General features: G+C 38.9%; 2 protein-coding genes across 3 annotated transcripts in view; one reads left to right on the top strand and one right to left on the bottom strand.

Annotated features, from left to right (window-relative positions):
- The first annotated feature begins 1,146 nt into the window (after positions 1-1,146).
- On the top strand, positions 1,147-10,414 carry LOC134628526 (interleukin-15-like). 2 transcript variants are annotated; one of them, XM_063475219.1, is made up of 6 exons: positions 1,147-1,371; positions 4,851-4,933; positions 7,530-7,617; positions 9,038-9,082; positions 9,722-9,850; positions 10,048-10,414. In XM_063475219.1, the coding sequence occupies exons 1-6, from the start codon at positions 1,315-1,317 to the stop codon at positions 10,141-10,143; spliced, it is 498 nt and encodes a 165-aa protein (XP_063331289.1). In that variant the 5' UTR covers positions 1,147-1,314; the 3' UTR covers positions 10,144-10,414. The 2 variants fall into 2 exon arrangements, with proteins under 2 accessions (XP_063331289.1, XP_063331288.1); XM_063475218.1 differs by lacking the exon at positions 1,147-1,371 and adding an exon at positions 1,669-1,883.
- Positions 10,415-13,628: 3,214 nt separating this feature from the next.
- Positions 13,629-20,562, bottom strand: part of inpp4b (inositol polyphosphate-4-phosphatase type II B) — a 177,949-nt gene continuing 171,015 nt past the window's right edge. The window contains exon 22 of the mRNA XM_063476107.1: positions 13,629-15,880. Within this exon, the coding sequence (XP_063332177.1) occupies positions 15,748-15,880 (133 nt within the window). The 3' untranslated portion in view covers positions 13,629-15,747. The remainder of the gene's footprint in view (positions 15,881-20,562) is intronic.

The raw sequence follows: 20,562 nt of genomic DNA, 5'->3' as shown, positions 1-20,562 counted from the left end.
CACTTTCAATTTAATTTCAGTTTCATAAATTTAATACCTGCTAATATTATAAACCTGACTAAAAAATTTTTGATGGTGCTCAGAAAGCTTTAAGTGCCCTGCTTTCTCCTCTGTTTTTAGAGTCAAGCCTGGGTTAAGTTATGAAACTGTTTCTGACTCTTTGCAGTGATTTTTGATACAGGAGCAAAGGCTTTTCTTTGTGTTGTCACATTCGCCTACCGTGTGAACGATTCCTGGAAACTCAAGAAGACGATGTTACTCCTATTGGTGGCGTGAAGCTGACATACGTAAGAGGGTTGTTTATGTCATATGGCGGTCAACTTTGAAATAGCTTTTTTAAAAAAAATTTATTTGGTTTCTTAACTTCTTTCAAACGAAGGGGCAACCAGTATTGGCTGTCGGACAAATACTCATTCAGATCTTATGAATCTGCCTAGATTTTTTTTACAATCAGGGTCTGATTGTTACATTTAGGAGCAGACTATCCTTCCATATTTTTTTGAATTCCACCTGAATCCACCCAAAACTGCAGAATATACAGTAAATTTTCAATAAGTCATGATTTTAAAGCTCTGGCTTGTCTTAAATAGTCCATACAACAAAACTTAAGTGTTGGCTGTTCACCACAATGTGCCTCAAGACTTTCATCTTCCTGTTTATGAAAAACTTCCTCAACTCACTGGCCCCTATGTTTATATCCAAAATAAGTCGTGCTGTTTCAGCTCGGTCAGCTGTAATAATAAACACATTAGCTGGATTGGCTTGCCTAAACCATTAGCTTCACTGCTTTTTTTTCTGATCCAGGCATATTGGCGGCCACTGAAGTGAATTCTTCTGTGGCTTATGAATAAAGCATAACCTTTCCTCATTGTCTATGTTGCTTAATGACTATTGATCTGCTGGAGAGCCTTTTTGTGGCATCTTCCCTCAGTGCAGTGGTTTGTCCTGATGTTTGAAATAAATTGCAAGGCACATATGTGTAAAAAAACAAAACAAAACAAAAAAACTTTTACAATTAAATAAAATGAATGTGCATTTCTTCTGACTCATGCATTAAAAGAAACAGAAAAGAAAAAAGAAACCGACAAAGTGACGACTTGGAGGAGGAGTGAACGTGTCAACACGACCAGAACAGGGCGTGTGCAAGTCAGCCTGCGAAATCTTACCCGTACTCACTCTCGCCACAAGTGTTAATAACACTGGCTGCAGACCAATGAGACAAACCAGCTTTATTATCACAAATGAGGTGCAAAAGCGTAATCTTTGCTTGCTGCTCCGCTGGCTAGGACGACGGCAACCGCAGTCACTGCGCAGATGACGGCGCTCCCGGTGATCCTCTTTCAACTCACATGTCACCGAGATCAGCGAGCTGTAAGTTACTTTTTAGTGCGTTACTGGTAGAGGTCTAACCAAAACTGTCGGCTAATTACCTGGAGGAAAACACGGCGTGTCCCCAATTAGGGAGGCTAATAAAGTGCGTATATATAGGAGGTGTGTCTACCTGGCGATCCACGTGGGTCCGCGGGATACATTTCAGCTGCTGTCGGTGAACTATGTGCCATTATGGTAATTTGGTTTAAAAAACAAGTAATGCTCTCGCTTTCACTGACTTGCTTTCACTTTCGATTTAGTCAGAGGCGAGCTGGTTTGGCAGCCCGTCTTTCCGGTTGTGTGTTTATGGGGAGAAGCTTCTGCACAGCTGTCAGTGAGAATGGAGCCAAAGCATGTGCACGTCCACCACGTTCTTGTTTCTGCTTAACTTAATGTTTACGTTTTTATTCTGTCCAACGTTGTTTGTCAGCATTGCTGCAAACTGCGTCGAAACTGCTGGGTATGGAAATAAATGCGTCCTTGGTAGTACGCGGCTGACGGTTCGAGCAAAGGTACGAGGAAATGATTACCGGTTATTAGTCTTGCCTCCAGTTTAGTCTCTGTAATAGTTTTGTAAACCGTTGAAGAATGATTTATAGGAAGGATGGTCTGCTTCAAGTAACAGGAAACTATCACGGTTGAAGCGCAACCTTCAAGAAATATTTAGTCGTGATTATCCAGCCAACTCCTGTTGGAAGAGCAAGTGCTGGAGAGTACCATCGATAAATGTTAACGCTACTAGGCTACAGTAATTGTTTTAAGACACGCGGCTGTTTCATAGTAACACTGAAAATATATTTCTATTCTTTAAAAACAAAACAAAAAACCTTTAACTTCAGTTCTACTAGAGTATAAATGGAAAACAAGTACATCTGCAACAGAATCGAAGACAACTAAAAGTACATGTCATCACTTTAAAAAAAATAAATAAATTAATTAAAAATGCTGAAGCATTGGATGTTAGAGAACATGCCCAGACATCCTCTGCTTTGGCTTTGTCCCTGATGGAGATTTCAGACAAAGATCAGGTGTTGGTGGTCTGAGTGAGGTCTACCCTTAAGGTGTCTGAGTTCAACCTACAGCTTTTTTTTTTTTTTTTTTTTTTAATAGTTGCCTGACACTGTTGCCTGCATTTAGAGTTGTGCATGGTGGACTTGCATTGCTCTGCAATCCTGCAGCCCTAACACTAGCTGCTAGTGGGATTTCTGTCCTCAGGTTGATCAGTTCTCTTCCAGTCTGTTAGAAAAATGGCTGCAGAAGAAGTAGCTGGAAATGCGCAGGTACTAAATGGGCCAGTCGCATTTGTGTTAGGCATTGACGGGATGTCGGGTTTACAAAGGGTTTGGTGTTGACAAAAAAAAGTAATCCACTCATTATTTTTCCCTAAAAGTAATGCAGCACTCAATGTATACATTCAATACTTCATTGCGTGGTGGGAAAAAGTAATTTGTAACATTACTTCTGTGTTGCTCTGTAAAAAGATCTAAAATTCATTGTAAGACAGGTTATCTAACAGTATTTATCTTACTCTTCACTCCTGATACTCAACACAAATCCCTGTTTGTGTGTGGAACAAAGCTTAAAGGCCCGCACAAACTTTGTTTTAGTTTAGTTGAGAACACAAGATGGAACAGAAAGCAAAGTTAAAAACCAGGCCAAAGAGATGCAAAGTCGCAGTAATTCTACTGTAGGAACACTGGAAATGGGTGATGCAATGTTACAAGCCTGACTAGTCATCACTGCCTTTGTTATCTGTTGAAAATCAGGCTCTGGCTGCTGTGCTGGGTCAGCATGCACTTAGCTTTAGCATCACTTTGGGTTCTGGCCTAGCTTTTTGTTAGGATGTTGTCTATGGATACTTGGAAAGAGCCGATGCTGTGTTAGGAACAGTCTCTTTTTGCAATGTTTGCACTTTGCCATCACACTTTTGTACAAAGTTCTGAACTGCTCCAACTGACACTAGCTGATTATAGCATTATAGCAAGACCCATTTAAGGTGTGTATATATTTCTGTAAATCCCTCTAATGCTGGTTATTTTGTGCCTAGGGTGTAGCTTTAATGCAGACATGCAGTCCTTAACTAATTTATTATACAACCTGTCTTTTTTTTTTTTTTTGAGAAATATTTTAGAAATCTGTCCAAAAACTGTTTAAATCTAAAGAAATGTTATTAAACAATTGACAACAATCTGATTTACCTCAAGTAAATAACTAATTTAGCATCTTAATCAAAATTAAACTGTTTTACTATATTTTTTTTATTTAATTATTTTTTTCCTGCTTATCTGTAAAGCAGTAAATTTGAAGATTTTTTGCATTAAAATAATTTGATTAAAGAGCTTGGCCTTGCTGGTGGATTAACTGTCTTTTGGTAATTATCAAGCCAGTTAATTTAAAGCAGCTGTGGTATAAACTTTACATTGGGTGGTGGTCTTAATGTTTTTTAAAGCACTGTATAAATTGTATATTGGTGGTAGTGTGAGAGCCTCAGCTTGTACATCCGGAATGAAACTGGAGTACAACTGAAATAATGTAGGCTTCTAATGAGTGTGGGTTTGCCTCCCTTTGGAGGTTTTCTGGGCACACCCAGCTGGGAGTTCAGAGCTTGTATTCCATTTGGCCGTGGAATGCCTTTGTTTCCTCCAAGAGGAACTGGTAAATATTGCTGGGGAAAAATGGTGTCTGGATTAGCCAAAGAACTCCAGCAGGGTAACTCTGGTGAGTTAGCCAAAGGTAGACTCTGTGTGTGTGTGTGTGTGTGTGTGTGTGTGTGTGTGTGTGTGTGTGTGTGTGTGTGTGTGTGTGTGTGTGTGTGTGTGTGTGTGTGTGTGTGTGTGTGTGTGTGTGTGTGTGTGTGTGTGTGTGTGTGTGTGTGTGTGTGTGTGTTTTTTTTTTTTTTTTTTTTTTTTTTTTTTTTTTTTTTTGAGGGAATAGCAAAGCATTTAACCTCTAAAGTGAAAATGTAGCTGTTATTTGGACTTTGAGTGGCTGCACCTCGTTTGTGTATGATGAATACTGAGTGTGGTGACTGTGGATGGGCGGGGGGTAGTATTTCTAGCAGCGCAGGACAACAACTTGAATACACTATAAAGATGCACTATTTCTGCATTTCAGTTAATATTTCATACACATTCTGTTATTATAGTAGATACAGAAAATATAAGAAGAAAACAGAGTTGGCTTAAAAATGTAAGGAGCACAGCCTGTAGCAGATGAGCAAATGGTCACAAAAGACTAACAGAATACAGAAATGTGAAAACGTCAGAAAATGGTCATGTATCTGTTATTGCTATTTAGCCATAGAAGCGGAAATTATTTACCACAGTGTTACACAAAGATGGCTTGACATATTTCTGTTAAATTTCAATGACTTTAATTGCATATTTATCACCCATTATATTATAATTTTAAAATGGTGACATAGAAGAAGAAGATGATGATGATGATGATGATCTAATGTTTTCTTGTACAATTTCTAGAGGGGTTTCCAGATCCAGCTGACCTGTAAGCTGTGCCGAGAGAGCCACAAAACTCAGGTGTGGCTTTGTTTGTTAGTTCTGAGGTAGGCATATAGTGTGTTTTTTCTTATGAGTGTACTGTGCTTAGTAGATTTATTAGATCACCTGTTATTTTAAAAACAAGAAAACACAAATAATTTAGTAAGTCTGTCAAAAAATTATGGCGTGCAAGTAAATAGCTGTCATTTGGCATCTTTAATGTGATTTTCGATTTTGTTTCTGCTTTTTTCCTTTTGTAAAACTGTAAACTTGCCAATAATAGTATTCATTTGGATTAAATAGCTTGCACATACTGGTGGATTAATCATCACAGAACTATAAAAAAATTTTCAGAAATTGTCAGTACTGTTCATTTAGGGCAGGTCTGGCATAAACCTTATATTGAGTACAATAAAAAGAAATGTAAAAAAACAGCTAAATAATATTGAAACCTTTTTAAAATGCCTACAAATAAATGGATAAGTACATCCTCTTAAATTCTAAAGTCTTACAAAAGGATATAATAAATCATCTGTTCCTCATCAGGTCTTAGAATCAGGTAACTATAACCTGAGGTAAACAACAACGCATCACCCATAACACTGTCAGTATTTAACAAAAACTAAGGCAAAAACATAGTGTGTGAAAATCAAGTATCCTCCCCATATTGCTTCCAGCAGTAGCAGCTAGGTGCAGCAAATCAGTTGCGCTTGATAGATTGATCATCAGTTTGCGGGGGCCTGAGTGAACACTGAATGTACTGATGAGTTGTAACAATCCCTTTTTTTTCCCCCCCTTTCTGGGGGGTGGAGGAGATTCACAGAAAAGCTATTCGTTGATGTTCCCCCAGGGGAACCATCTGGGTGGACCCAATGAAACTTCTAAGTTTTCCAGTTGAAAATGGGTCGAATTTCAGAATTAGAATTTTGGATTCTGGCAAACCTTTTAAAAAGGCAAATAATTTACCAACTGATCTGTGAACTGCAGCTCAGTAGTGTGGTTGCCCCATGATCGTATCGGAAGGTCGGGGGTTTGAATCCACTGAACGGCTACCCTGCGGTACCCCTGAGCAAGGTACCGTCCCTACACACTGCTCCCTGGGCACCTGATTTGCGGCTGCCCACTGCTTCACTGATTGAATGGGTTAAATGCAGAGAGTAATTTCCCCATGGGGATCAATAAAGTATTTATTATTATTGTTATTATTTTTGTTGTCACTTTAAATGCATTTAGTTCAGTCTTAGTCTTAAAGTCATTTCAGCCTCATCTTCAAATATTCATGTCCTTTCAAGACCTAATGGTGACAGACTATCAGTGTGTCCAATTACAACATGACAAATAACTGATCAGTGTGTTATGTTCTAAAGCATTACACAGATGACCTTCATTTAAATACTGATTGCTACAGCAATGTACAGTAAATGTTTTGGAGGAACTGATTCACTGAGCTGGAAAGATGGCGACTGTAGATATTACTCTGAGCTAATAATAGATCTGTGATGTAATTGCAGTCTCCCTTATCATAAAATGATGAGTGAGAGAATGAATGACTATATAAGTGGTTATTCTAACTGGAATATGTGAACTGCTAACTGTGATTTCAGTGTTTGTAACCTATAGAAGTATGATTGACTTTCTTTGCTCTAAGCTGTGACTTTATGAATGAGGAAATAAACTGGCATGTCAAATAGCTGTCCACAGAATGTGTTACCATGGTAACCAGGTTGAAGTTGACGCTTCCTGGAACAGAAAAGCAAGAGTTTACCTTTCATCTCAGGGTTAACACACTCATTGTTAGCCGAACCTGATTCCTGGTATGGGGCCCTGGTCTCCAGTGTTAACACAATGCAAGTGCCTTTCCAAGAACAGTGGTATTACAATAATACAGTCAGGACCCACATGCCAGACTCTGAATAGTGGGCCAGAAATTCTTGACATGTTAAAGTTCACCACAGTACAAGTAGAAATATATTGTTTTGTTTTTTGGAAGGGTCGTAGGGAAAATATCTCTTTTCTTTAAAAACAAACAAAAAAAACCAAACTAAAGGGAGCACTGCATAATTGGAATATCCACAAGGCCAATTAAGTAAAAGCAGTGCTGTAAAGAGCAGGCCAGTAACTCTCCAGCTTCAAGCTACTACTGCTAAAGTGTGTGTGTGTGTGTGTGTGTGTGTGTGTGTGTGTGTGTGTGTGTCCCCACACTGCTTCTGTATTTTGGTTTAGGTTTTGTCAAATGAAACCATAATATGCCATGTGTTGTTTATCTCAGGCTATAATTGTATAACTTTACAACATGGTAAAGGCTATATTTATTAAAAAAAAAAGTCGTAAAACCTTAGAATTGATGGGGGTGTACTTTCTTTTTCCAGTGACTGAATGACTGTATAGTGTTGAAATTTCTGCAAAATGCACTCCACAACTGAGCAGATGACAACAGTACTGGACTTTGGAAGTTTGGATCATTTATATTTGAAGGTCTAAACTTCAGCTGCATTAGTTTATTAAATTTAAACTGCATTTGAATCACTTTTACTATATTATTACATTTAAATCCCCATATTGATTTCCCCAGTAGCAGCTAGGTGCAGCAAATCAGTTGCATCCAACAAAACTCCATATTCCCATAATTGTTTCTTTCTAATTGTATTTTTATTCTTAAAGCCTCTTGAGTACGCCTACATGTGCCAATTCTGTGAGTGAAGCAGGGGATCTACAGATATGTTTGAACAATCTGATTCATAATGTGAAGGTGAGTGGTTTCATTTTAACTCTTTGGTAATGTTGAGCTTTTATTGTTAAAAATTTGTATGACATTTAAAAACTACATACATTTGTTCACTGATACTGACTTAAAACAAAAAATCAAGTCAGTCTTATTTATATAGCAGCAAATCGTAACTCTAGTTATGTCAGAACTTATGCATAGTGGACAGTTTACCTCTACACTGGCAACAGTCTGGAGCCTTTACTCATTAAACAGTCACTGGCCACATCATTATTTATGGCTATAGGCAGAAACAATGATCAGCTGACGCTAACAGACCCGAAATGTGTTAAGGAAAAAGTTTCCCACCGCATTACACCGCCAGCCTGAACACTGACACAAAACAGGATGGATCTATGCTTTCATATCATTTAGACCAAATGTTGACTCTTCCAGCTGAATGTCATCAGATCTTTTATTGCCCGATTTTATGATTGTGTAGTAACTGGAGTTTCAGTTTCATGTTCTTAGCTGATAGGCGTAACACTCGGTGTAGTCTTCTGCTGCCGTTGCCCATCTGTGTCAAGGTTTGATGTGTTGTAGGTTCAGAGATTCTCTTTTGCATAACTTGCTTGTAATGACTGGAGATATGAGCTACTGTTGCTTTAACAGTTTGAAGCAATCTGGTTATCTTGCTCTGCTCTCAGACTCTTCACCCAGAGAGCTGCCACTCACTGGATGTTTTCTTTTTCACACCATGATTAGAGTCAACTTTATTGTCATTACACATGTATTAATACGGGGTAACGAAATGCAGTTTGCATCTAATCAGAAGTGCAAGAGCAGTAAGCGCAATAGGAGCAGATTATGTACGTGATCTGCAAACCTTTGTGACATTTGTGCAGAAAAGTCTCAGGAGATGAGCAGTTCCTAAAATACTCCAGCTAGCCCATCTGACCCAAACACCCAAGTTCATAGTCCCGTAAATCACCTTTCTTCCCTGTTCTGAGGCTCAGTTTTTAGCAGGTTGTCTTTGTCAGCATATCTAAATGCATTGTTGCTGCCATGTACTTGCATGATTTTGATATCTTTAATGAGTAGCTGAATAGGTGTACCTAAGGAAGTGGCTGGTGAAATTTCTGGTCGTGTTTGTCCATCAATCAATCCCATTCCCATTAACAAGTGAACATAAGAGCTTAGAAGGAATTTCTAAAACTTTGGCACAAATGCTCACTTGAACTAGTTAAAATTTGGTGGTCAAACATCCCTAGGGACTAGAAGGGTGGTGTGGGTTTTGTTTGTTTGTGTTTGTTTTGTTTTAGTGTTGTGTGTGTGGTTTTTTTTTTTTTTTTTTTTTTTTTTTTTAATTCCACCAATTTCTTATGTATATTAACCTGGTTGGTTGTGAGAAGCACATCTGGTGAGACAAATGAAAATGTTTATTTGTTTTTAAAATTCTTTTCAGAAATCTGATGCTATGCTCTACGCTCCAAGAATTCAAGACTTTCCAGTAAGTTTTTAAAAAGTTCAGTTTTGATTTCTAATCATTGTGTGAATCGGTTACAAAGTGCTAACAAGTGTGTGTGTGTGTATGGCCAAATCCTGGAGGTCTCCTTAACCTCTACTCTTCTCCAAAGACTAAACAAAAAAGAATCACGCATTCAGTTTACTGAGTGCTATAAAAGACACTAACACCACGCCCATGCTTCTGTTTCCTCCTTGGTAAACATACCTGTATTCAGATAGTCAAACAGCCATCCAAAGCATGTAGAAGACAACATGTTCTTTGTTTGGAATGTTTTGTACAGCGTACTCTGGGCCCTGTATTAGGAATTCAACATACACATGGAGCAAGTTTGGCTGTTACCATGGTGATGTACACCAGTTAAATAAACTACCTTCATGGTACAGAAAACAGAATTAACCTTGATTACCTGGATAATCTGATTCCTGCTTCGTAATATGGGCCTCTGGAATCATCGTCTTAAGAAGGGAGTGCTTAGTACGTTTTTAATTTTGGTGTTTGGCATTATTTATACTAATTATTATAAAGCTTGTCAAGATCAAGTAATTTTATTTTTATTCCTTAAAAATGTAACTCTTGTAGAACATTTTCAGGAAATGCTAAGAAATTTTCTTTTGTTTCCAGGATTTCTGTACAAAGACGGTGCTGAAATGTTACATGTTGGAGTTGATAATGGTCCTTCATGAGGAAGAAATTAGGGATGATTCAGTGAATTGTGTCTATGATTTCAATGATAATCTGCAAACAACTATTGTAAGTTTGACTTCTAAAAGGATCCATTTAAGAGTCTTTGCTTAAACGGAAAAAAAATCCTTTTGATTGTACCTTTCATTTTTTTTTTTTTTTTTTTGCATAACCACTGCTGAAGCTTATTATCTTTCTTTAGATTTCAGTTGTAATTGTTTGTATTCATTTGAGAAAAACAAATCTCTAATTTTGTCTCCTGTTAGGTTGGGTGTCCAGCATGTGAAACGTACACGCTTCAAAATATTACAACATTTATGGACAGACTAATGGACCTTTTGCAAAAACTCAACTCTACATAATATTATATAATAATGTAAATACTGTAAACTAATGTGCATTTGTGTAGATTTGTAAATAACTGTTTTTATCGCTTATGTTGCTACCATACGTAATAATAAATTAAAGATGTATTTTATTCTATAGGCTGATGACACTAAATGTAATATGGCATGTCAGTGCTACACATCTGGTCTATTTGTTTTTAAACATGCTGTCAGTGCCACAGCTTTTAGCTATACTGTATATACATAATGTTATCACACTGCTATACACTACTGAATAAAATGTTGTACTGATACACCTAATGGACTCTAGTATCTGAGTGCATTCAGTATATGCTTACTCCATTGTTTTGTCTGTGAGGTCTTCAGTTCTGCATTTTCCTCTCTGGTTGCTACGTGTGCAGCTCTAAAGTCTTTTGTAAACTTTTTTCTTTTTTCCATTAAGTGTTAAAACATCAAATCTCAACTGTTACTTCACGTACTGTTGAAGAATACATGGGAGATTGTGTATCTGATACACACAAACTGTTCAATTTAATTTTGTTTGATTCTGGGTCAGCATCAGGAATGGCGCATTTATCGTGCAATTGGCAAGAGTCTTTAGTAGATATTCAGACAGGAAAACTGCCATTAGCATTCTGTATACAAGGGTAGCTTATCTGCCAACTGCAGGCTGTCTACAAAGTTTGCAAATGTTTTTTCTGAAATGTACTAGCACTACATAATTTGTTTGCAAAAAAGCCTTCTTAAGCCTGTGAATGTTCTACTTCCTCTGAAAGGTGCTGTATTGTGATGCAGGATAATATAGCCACTGAGGGTGGCTTTGCACCCTCAGATTTACTGCCACAGTTGCTTGTGTGTAGCATGCAAACCAAGCTTGGGAGCATTAGCTCATAGCTTAACTCCACTGTGGTATCCAAATCTAGCCAAAAAAAAGTAGTGCATTTTTATTTATGGCACCTTTCTACAACCCAAGGTCACTGTTCCAAGCATAAAAGAACAGCATTGGAGTCAACAACTGGAATCAATTTTTAAAGAGTAAGCCAGTTTAAACAGATGGGTTTTGACTTGAATAAGGGAAGAGAGCCAGTATTCATGATCTCATGAGGAAGTGAATTTCAAAGTTGGGGAGCAGAGTGGCTGAAAGCTCTGATCTACGGGCAGCCAGCGAAGCTGCTGAAGACCAGTGATCATAACTCGGTGTGCGAGTTATGATCCAGGCTACAGAATTCTGGAGGAGTCAGAGATTGCGAAGGGCCTTGTTAGGACTGAAGAGAATTACAATAATCGATCTCAGAAGTGACGCGGCTATAAACAAGGAAATGGGGGGTGGTAAGGAAAGGACAGACAATTGATGTTGCGTAAGAGGAAGTAGGTGGACCGGTTGATGCGACTATTACGAGACTGAAATGACAAAGTTCTGTCGAGGATGACACTCACACTCTTAACCTGAAAGGAGGGAAAGATTGAGGAGTTGTCAATATTAATGGAAAACTTGTGGGATTTGGTTTAAGTGGAAGCTGTGCCAACTAACACAGCTGCAACAAAAATGCTAATGCTAAAAATTCAGAGGCCAGGGCCCTATCCTAAAAAGAGAGTTCAACACATCCAGGGTATCGTTCAGTTATCTAGATACACTTACCCTAACACTGGAGATCAAGATAAAAGGTCACATGAAGCTGGTTATTAAGTCATTAAATTAACCCAGCGTTACCCCTGTGGCTTCACATGAAAGGGGTGGTGTTAGTCACACATGGGCCTTTCGTAGATCTTGTGACTCTTCTTCCACAGAAAATCATCCCTATGAGTGCCACCAAGACCAGAGATGTTATCAAAAAGTGATAAAAATCTCAAAACTTGTGAAAATAACAGGATGAATGCCACAGAAAAATGTTCAGTTAATCTGTTGCTTTAGGGCATGCAATAAACATTTTAATTCTACTTAATAGTTTTAAGTTGAAGTGAGTGGACTGGTGATATTAAAGATTAGAGCTCTAAAACTTTAAAATGGATACATCTAAGCTTTAAAGCTTACCGTCCCATGGACTGCTGATAAAAGGATATGTGGAAATTGCTTCAGTGTGTAGCCGATCAAAGGGAAATGAATGTGATTGATTGAATAGGTTTTCTGTGTGCTCTCTGTTTCTGGTGGCGTAAAAAAAAAAAAAAAAAAATCAAGTAGAACAACATTAGACATTTAGTCACCACATTAATACATTCCTGTGGCAAAGTGACAGACAGTTTCTGGTTCATTCTGTAGTCCACAGTTAAGGGAACACTTTAGGCCTCCCCACTGTTCACATGCATGGATCTGAGGGATCTTCCGGGAGTGGTGACGCTATTTTATGTCTGTGAAGGTTCTCAGTCATCCAGGTCATCGTAGTCTAAGGAGCTTGGAAAGAAAAGCGTCTGGACTTCTTTAAGTTGCTTGAAGACGTTTCACCTCTCATCCGAGAAGCTTCTTCAGTTCTAAGGTCAAATGGTCGAGAGTCCCAGATTTAAACCCAGTGGGAGTATCCCCCCAAAGAGGGACAAAGGACCCCCTGGCGATCCTCTAATCACATGAGCCAAGGTGTGAAAGCGGGTGTGGGACCTAATCAGCCAGGGTTTCGGGTGAGCTCATTGTTAAACCTGGCCCCACCCTATCATGTGAATTCCTGAGGTCAGATGGCCCAGAATGTGAGTGGGTGTTAAGGCGTCTGGGAAGGGATCTCATGCGGTTATCCCAACTGGGCGTTCATGAAGTCAGCAAAGATGCACAGAAAAGAAGATCAGACACCAGCGAGGGTGGTGTCTGATCTTATATACAGACAGATTTTATATACAGACTATAGTGCTGGCGGATCACTTCACTTAACCTCTTTTTGAACTCCAAATGCATGCAGTAATGTCAGAGCCGGAGGGTAAACACTGTTTAAGACCAGCCTTTATGTGTTCATAATGAGCATTAAAATGCAATTAGGAGTCCCACTGTGTGCGGAAGTGTATAATAAGTCACAAGGAAGGCAGAAACAATCTGGAGTAACCAAGGTAAAAACAAAAACAGATAAGTACAGTTTGCCAGTTGGCAGTCCTTGCAGAGCTTTCAACTGAAACTTGTTGCAGTTGCATTCCAAATTTTTCCATTCAGGCTTAAAATGGATTTGAGTGGATTTTGTGTGTCTGATGTCTTACAAACATGCTGTCGGTTTCCTCATACAACTTTGGCAGAGCTGATGTTTTAGGGCAGTTATTCACTTTGCTACTCAATATGACTTTCTGGGAAATACATGAGCTGCATTGGACTAGAGCCTGAGAGGTTCTGACATGTCACATATAAAGACATATGAAAACTATGTGTTGATATGTGCACACACACACACAAACTACACAACCAGCAGTAAAACATTTTTTATTTTTATTTTAAACAGACATTTCTAAATGTCAAATGAAATGCAACTTATTATTTCAATAAGCATAAAAACCCAAGGTATCAAACCTTAGAATTTAAAAAAAAAAACCCATTTTAGAATAGCAAAAATAAATAATATAAATGTACTCCGTAGCATTCAGAAACTGCGTTCAGTTGTTCAACATTACCCTGCCCTTCATGTTGTTTAAATATAGTACAACCTCATGTCCAAAACAGAAACATTTTTTATGTTTTGAAAAATGTAAATTAAAAAAAAGCAATGATGTGCAAATCTCATAAGCCCATATTTCATTCCTGCTGAAAAAAAGCAAATATTTAGTATTTTAAGAAAAATATTAGTTCATTTTGAATTTGATGGCAGCTACAGGTCTCAAAGAGTTGGGGCAGGGCCATGTTTATGTAGCATCCTCTTTCTCGTGACTGATACAGGATTCTAGCAACGAGCATCAACAGTCCTGGGTCTGTATTGGCGAGCTTTTATTTCTTTCATGATACGTTTTCAGCTGGTAAAAGGTCGGGACTACAGGCAGGGCAGTTCAGCACCCAGACTCTTTTACTATGAGGCAATGCTGTTGGAATAGCTTGACCCTAAGATTTAGCATCGCCTTACTCAAATATGCAAGGCCTTCCCTGAAAAAGACGTTTGGATGGGAGTACATGTTGGTCTAAAACCTCTATATACCTTGGAGCATTGATGGTCCTTTCCAGATGTGCAAGCCACAAATTCCATAGGTACTGATCTATTTCCATTACCTCAAAGAGATAGTGATGGCATGCATCTGAGTGCTGATAACAATCCAGATGCTTACTCTCCTCCTCAGTCCGGAGGATGTCCATGTTTTCCAAAAAGAAGTTTTCCCCTGTGGATCTGTCCATTTTGAACGAGCTTTGGCTGACAGAAGGTGGCGGTGTTTCTGAATCATGTTCACATTTGGCTTCTTCATTGAATGACAGACCTTTAACCTGAATTTTTGGATGGCATACTGAACTGTGATCACAGACGATAATTTCCGGAAGTGTTCCCGAGCCCATTCAGCGATTTCCACCACAGAATCGCGGCTGTTTGTGATGTAGTGCCATCTAAAGGCCTGAAGAGATCCCAAGCATTCAGTATTGATTCTGAGGTATGTCCAGAGTCTTGGAATCTTTTGATGAGATTTTTTTATACACACCTTTCAGCATTTATGGTGCTTTTCTGGATGTTCTGAATTTTTTTTCCTTCATAATGTGTAGCCACAGGTTTTTGCAGTTTAGTGAACTTCTGCCTAGCTTTACTTCTGACAAACTCTGCCTCTCAAAGATGCTCTTTTTATACCCCATCATGTTGCCGACCTGTTGCCAGTTAACCTAACTAGTTGAAAAATATCCCCCCAGCTGTTTCTTTTAGTATCACTTACTTGTCCATCCTTTTGTTGCCCTGTCCCAACTTTTTGAGATGTGTTGCTGCCTTCAAAAATCAACCAATTTTTATGATGAAATGATAAAATGTCTCAGTTTAAATGTTTGATATGTTTTCTATGTTATGTCATGAATAAAACATGGGCTAAATTGCCATTGGGGTGCAAAGCTAGAGGACAGTGTTAAGCAGAGGGAAATTTGTACAAAAAACATGTTGATATGATTTCTTGAGAACAGCACAAGTTATTCATTTTTTGTTTAACATCATACTATCTTTTTAAGGCCCACATATCCAAATAAAGTTTTCCCTGTGGAGAAAAACCACAGGGAACGTGGATGTCCGCAAAGATTACGGAAACTTTAAGAGCTGTTACAAAAATAGGTCAGTGTTTCCAAATATTAACTTTTACCGAGTGAACGTCCAAATGCATGGTTACCGTAAACAAACAAAATAGCTAGTAAAACTTGAAAACTGTTCTTTTAGGCTAGTTATCTCTCTCATACACTGATATATGCACATTATGTAAGACTTTGACTTACCCCCAAGTTGTTCTGCTTAATGTTGCTTAAGTTATGACCAATGTATGGTGAGGTGGAAAGTGCATTTATTTTAAAATGGACCCATTTTTGTAATGCCTATGAATGTACCCTCATTACACACGCACACTCACGCACGTACGTACACAAACACACCTCCAGCAACTGTTTTTCCTATTAACAGCATATTTTACATACTATCATTTATGATCTTTAATATTTACTAAAGAAGAATAATACTGAATGACTAATTTTACAGTACGTGGCTTTTCTCCTCAAGAGTCAACTTTGCCGTAAGTCCCTTCTGGTGGTCGGTAGCACTTGGGAAAGGCCATCAGCTGCAGCATGTTGAAGGCATATTTCCTGCATTTAATATTCTTTTGAACATTCTCAATGCGACATCCTTCTCTGATGATCAAATGATGAAGGTGAAAAGGGGAAAAAAGAGAACAAAAAAGTAAACATGAGTGAGGTTTGAAATTAAGTTTGTGGTATTAATGATACAGATGCCTTCAAAAAACAAACAAAAAAAAGAAGCTCAACATTTTGTGCACTACTTTGTGGCTGCTTTGGGATAAAGAAAGCACAAAACTATGCAGTAAATATGGGTTTCGTAGTGTTGTTGTTTGCACATTAGTTTGTAAGTGAAATGTTCCTGCTTCAGTTCTTGCAAGAGTCACGAATCCCCCAAGGGTTTATGTCAGGAGGGGAATTTAGTGTGAAACTTTGTCAAATCAAACCTGCAGAGCAACCTGCTGTGGGGTGATCCCTCTGACAAGAGAGCAGCTGATAATAGTTCTTACAAGTATTCTTGGATAAATAGTTCTCAGAGAAAAGTAAATGAAACTGAAGATTTTTCACACAGCTGTGAAACAATACAAGAGACAATGTATTATGTAAAAAGGACCCTGGAGCAGCTTTCTGCAAAATGTCTTTTAAACTTTGGTACATTCTGTTTTGCTTCAATTGCTTTCAGTGGCTAATGACAGGGCAGTTAGTCTTGATCTCCCACTGGGAAACTGGAACTGCTGTGAAAAACATTGGCGGTGTCGTGGTTAGTGATATCTATATTGAGCACAATTGAGATCAGTCTTAGGCCTCCACAACCGTCTAAGCTTCTCCTGTGGGAATTAATTGCCCAACCCCGACTCATGAGTTGGAAGTCAGGATGGGATACTAAAGAAAATGTCACCAAGGAGAAAACATGCAGAAAATCTCACCTCCAGGCCATTTGATGGGCTAATTATTCACATTTTCATACATTCTCCATGTGGGAATCAAATGCATGCAAAACAAGGAAGGCTTTTAACAATTCTGATGAGACATTTTCTATTGTCCCATTTTTTCCACCGAAGTTTGTCCAGCATTTGATTTGTAAGTCCAGTTTCATGCAATAGTCAAATGCATTTCAAAGCATACATGAATGGCTTGTTGCTTGTTGTTGCTGTTGGTGGTGGTTCATACACATATATATCAGCACCCAGCTGTTTTGTCCAAACTGACCCTTGTATTCATTTAGATCAACATATAGTGTATAAGTCAAAGGTATGTGGTTAAACCACCTGACTATTAAAAGTTAATCCTCTCCCTCAACCAGTCCAAATCCAGAATTCTGAATGGCTATTGAGAAATATTATTCAGTCTGACACCCTGGTAATGCTAAAAGGAGAGGGCAAGTTTCCCAGCGGTCTAGCTAAACCATTAAATACATGTATTTTTAACAGAACAGCAGGACTCTTAACCAAACAGATCTATGACCGTTTGACCCATGTGGAGCTAGCTTGGCATTTAAATCAACTGTTCTGTGTTCAACCCCCCCATCGAAAGCTCCGCAGTACATCACATCCACTCCACAGATCCACACACAAATTCTGATGTCTGTTTGTCTCTGTCTCTGCTTTACTCAAACTGTGGAACACTTGGCCAGCCTTAACCTTATGCACAGTCTCCATCTACACCAGTCTCCCATTGCCTTCAGTGAGTTAAAAACATTTTGTTCCATTCTAAAATTAGACACAAGTCAGAAAAACAGTAGACCTGAAAGCAGGACAGTGTTTGTGGCACGTTGGAGGACAGCTTTTGGGACTGTGCTAGCCTCAGCTTGTTCAAGTAGTAACACAACTTGTGGAGAAGCACTGTGTAACGCTGCAAGCAAGGCAACTGTCTGATCTTTGAGAATGATGGCTTGTATCAATTCCTTGTAACTCCCCCCCCCCCCAAAAAAAAGAAAGTTACTACACAAAGCAGTTACTACACTCAAATAAATTAGTAAGAACCTCGACAGTTCAGGAGTCAATGGTCATTGAACCGGTACATCTCATATGTAGACATGTCATCTGGAAAAAGTTATATTTTTTATTCTTGCAGTCCCGCAAGCACAAAAAAATGTGTGCATGAGAAGCCGTGGGAACATGAGCTACACCCAGTTATGATTTCAACTCTTACTGTATGTGTGCAGAGGTATGTATTTCCGTATATACAGTATGACTACTTAAGAAATGCCCACAGGGTTAGGAAGAGCTCAATGCACTGCAGACAATACATGTCAGTGGATGAAACAAAAACACACAGCCCCACAAACAGTGCACCACATATACAGAAATGCTATCAATCAAAGACATCTGTCTTCAGTTTATTGAGACTGTACAAATGCCAGAGATCTTTCAACATAATTTTTATGTTTGTTTTTGTTGTTTGATTAATATGTCTGTATATTTAAAAGAGTTTCTAATGTTTAAAAAACATTCCATCTGTTATTCTTGTGTGTTATGTCATAACCAGTGTTGGTCAGGTTACTTGAAAAAAGTAATCAGTAACTAATTACTGATTACTTCCCCCAAAAAGTAATCCCGTTACTTTACTGATTACTTATTTTCAAAAGTAATTAATTACTTAGTTACTTTTTAAAAACACGATTTACAACCTGAATAGGTGATAAAGCAATAGATCTTTCAGCCCAATTCTACTTTTTCTGCATAATCCATCATACAAAATGTAATCAAATGGAAACGTCTCTTTTTAAAACCTGTTTTATTAGTTTTAATCTTTTAACTTTATGCATCAAGCAAACATTAAATTATATGCAACATTCTCTGACTGGAAGAAATTTGTTTAACATTTAAACCTATTTTCTGCACATTCCAGCACATAAAATAAAATATTTTTTTGTGTTTACACTCACTCTTTCAAATAGATGCAAGTAAAACACAGTAGAAAATAAATAAAATCAAAGACTCAGCGGTCCTGTTGCTCTATTTTCACCTGTAAAGCAGGAGTGGGGCAGGCGGAGGTTTGCCCTGGTGCAGGTGAGCCGCAGCGGTCAGTTAAAGAATCCGCGAGTTTCTCTGTGAATTTCCCATTAGGTGGTAGCACACTCGGTGCTTGCTTGGAAGTTTAGGGTTTTTTTCGCTGTAAAAAGAAGTTTTCTTCCCACGCACAACGGACACTAATGTTTTTGTCACTTTTTATGGAATCAAACTCAAAGTAAGGTCAGTACTTCCACGCTTTAAACGCTGCATGCTCATACTCTCCTGCACTCGATATATTATCCATTGTTGATCTGCACACAGCTGTTGTCACAAACGTCGCACTCGCTTACGTCACTTTCAAGCTCGAGTCCTCTACCAGAGGCCTGGGAGCTTGAGGGTCCTGCGCAGTATCTTAGTTGTTCCCAGGACTGCGCTCTTCTGGACAGAGATCTCCGATGTTGTTCCCGGGATCTGCTGGAGCCACTCGCCTAGCTTGGGAGTCACCGCACCTAGTGCTCCGATTACCACTGGGACCACCGTCACCTTCACCCTCCACATCCTCTCGAGCTCTTCTCTGAGCCCTTGGTATTTCTCCAGCTTCTCGTGTTCCTTCTTCCTGATATTGCTGTCATTCGGAACCGATACATCGATCACTACGGCCGTCTTCTTCTGTTTGTCTACCACCACTATGTCCGGTTGGTTAGCCACCACCATTTTGTCCGTCTGTATCTGGAAGTCCCACAGGATCTTAGCTCGGTCATTCTCCATCACCCTTGGGGGCATCTCCCATTTTGACCTCGGGATTTCCAGGTTATACTCGGCACAGATGTTCCTGTACACTATGCCGGCCACTTGGTTATGGCGTTCCATGTATGCCTTGCCTGCTAGCATCTTGCACCCTGCTGTTATGTGCTGGATTGTCTCTGGGGCATCTTTACACAGCCTGCACCTGGGGTCTTGCCTGGTGTGATAGACCCCAGCCTCTATGGATCTTGTACTCAGAGCTTGTTCTTGTGCTGCCATGATTAGAGCCTCCGTGCTGTCTTTCAGTCCAGCTTTGTCCAGCCACTGGTAGGATTTCTGTGTATCAGCCACCTCCGCTATCTGCTGGTGGTACATACCATGCAGGGGCCTGTCCTTCCATGATGGTTCCTCGCCTTCCTCCTCTTTTTTGGGTTTCTGCTGCCTGAGGTATTCACTGAGCACGCTGTCAGTTGGGGCCATCTTCCCAATGTATTCGTGGATGTTTCTTGTCTCATCCTGGACTGTGGTGCTGACACTCACCAGTCCCCGGCCCCCTTCCTTCCGCTTAGCGTACAGCCTCAGGATGCTGGACTTGGGGTGAAACCCTCCATGCATGGTCAGGAGCTTTCTTGTCTTTATGTCAGTGGCTTCTATCTCCTCAGTGGCTACATATATACATATATATATACACACACACACACACACACACACACACATATATATATATACATATATATATGTATGTATGTGTATATATATGTGTATATATATGTGTATATATATATATATACATATATACATACATATATATACATATATACATATACATACATATACATATATACATATATATATACACACACACACACACACACACACACACACACACACACACACACACACACACATACATACATATACACACACATATATACGCATACAGTGGGATGCAAAAGTTTGGGCGACCTTGTTAATAGTCATTATTTTCCTGTATAAATCGTTGGTTGTTACAATAAAAAATGTCAGTTAAATATATCATATAGGAGACACACACAAATGAAGTTTATTGGATTTACAGAAAGCGTGCAATAATTGTTT

The sequence above is a fragment of the Pelmatolapia mariae genome, linkage group LG6 (genome assembly GCF_036321145.2).
Source record: "Pelmatolapia mariae isolate MD_Pm_ZW linkage group LG6, Pm_UMD_F_2, whole genome shotgun sequence".
NCBI classification, from domain to species: Eukaryota; Metazoa; Chordata; class Actinopteri; order Cichliformes; family Cichlidae; genus Pelmatolapia; species Pelmatolapia mariae.
This window is presented reverse-complemented; position numbering and strand designations above follow the sequence as displayed.

What these genes read in the sequence shown, in the direction of transcription:
- LOC134628526 (XM_063475218.1), top strand. Translation starts at nt 1,725, where the DNA reads ATGTGCACGTCCACCACGTTCTTGTTTCTGCTTAACTTAATGTTTACG. An exon ending in CAAGAATTCAAGACTTTCCA is followed by an intron (nt 9,083 to 9,721) that starts GTAAGTTTTTAA and finishes TTTTGTTTCCAG; the next exon opens with GATTTCTGTACAAAGACGGT. An exon ending in ATAATCTGCAAACAACTATT is followed by an intron (nt 9,851 to 10,047) that starts GTAAGTTTGACT and finishes GTCTCCTGTTAG; the next exon opens with GTTGGGTGTCCAGCATGTGA.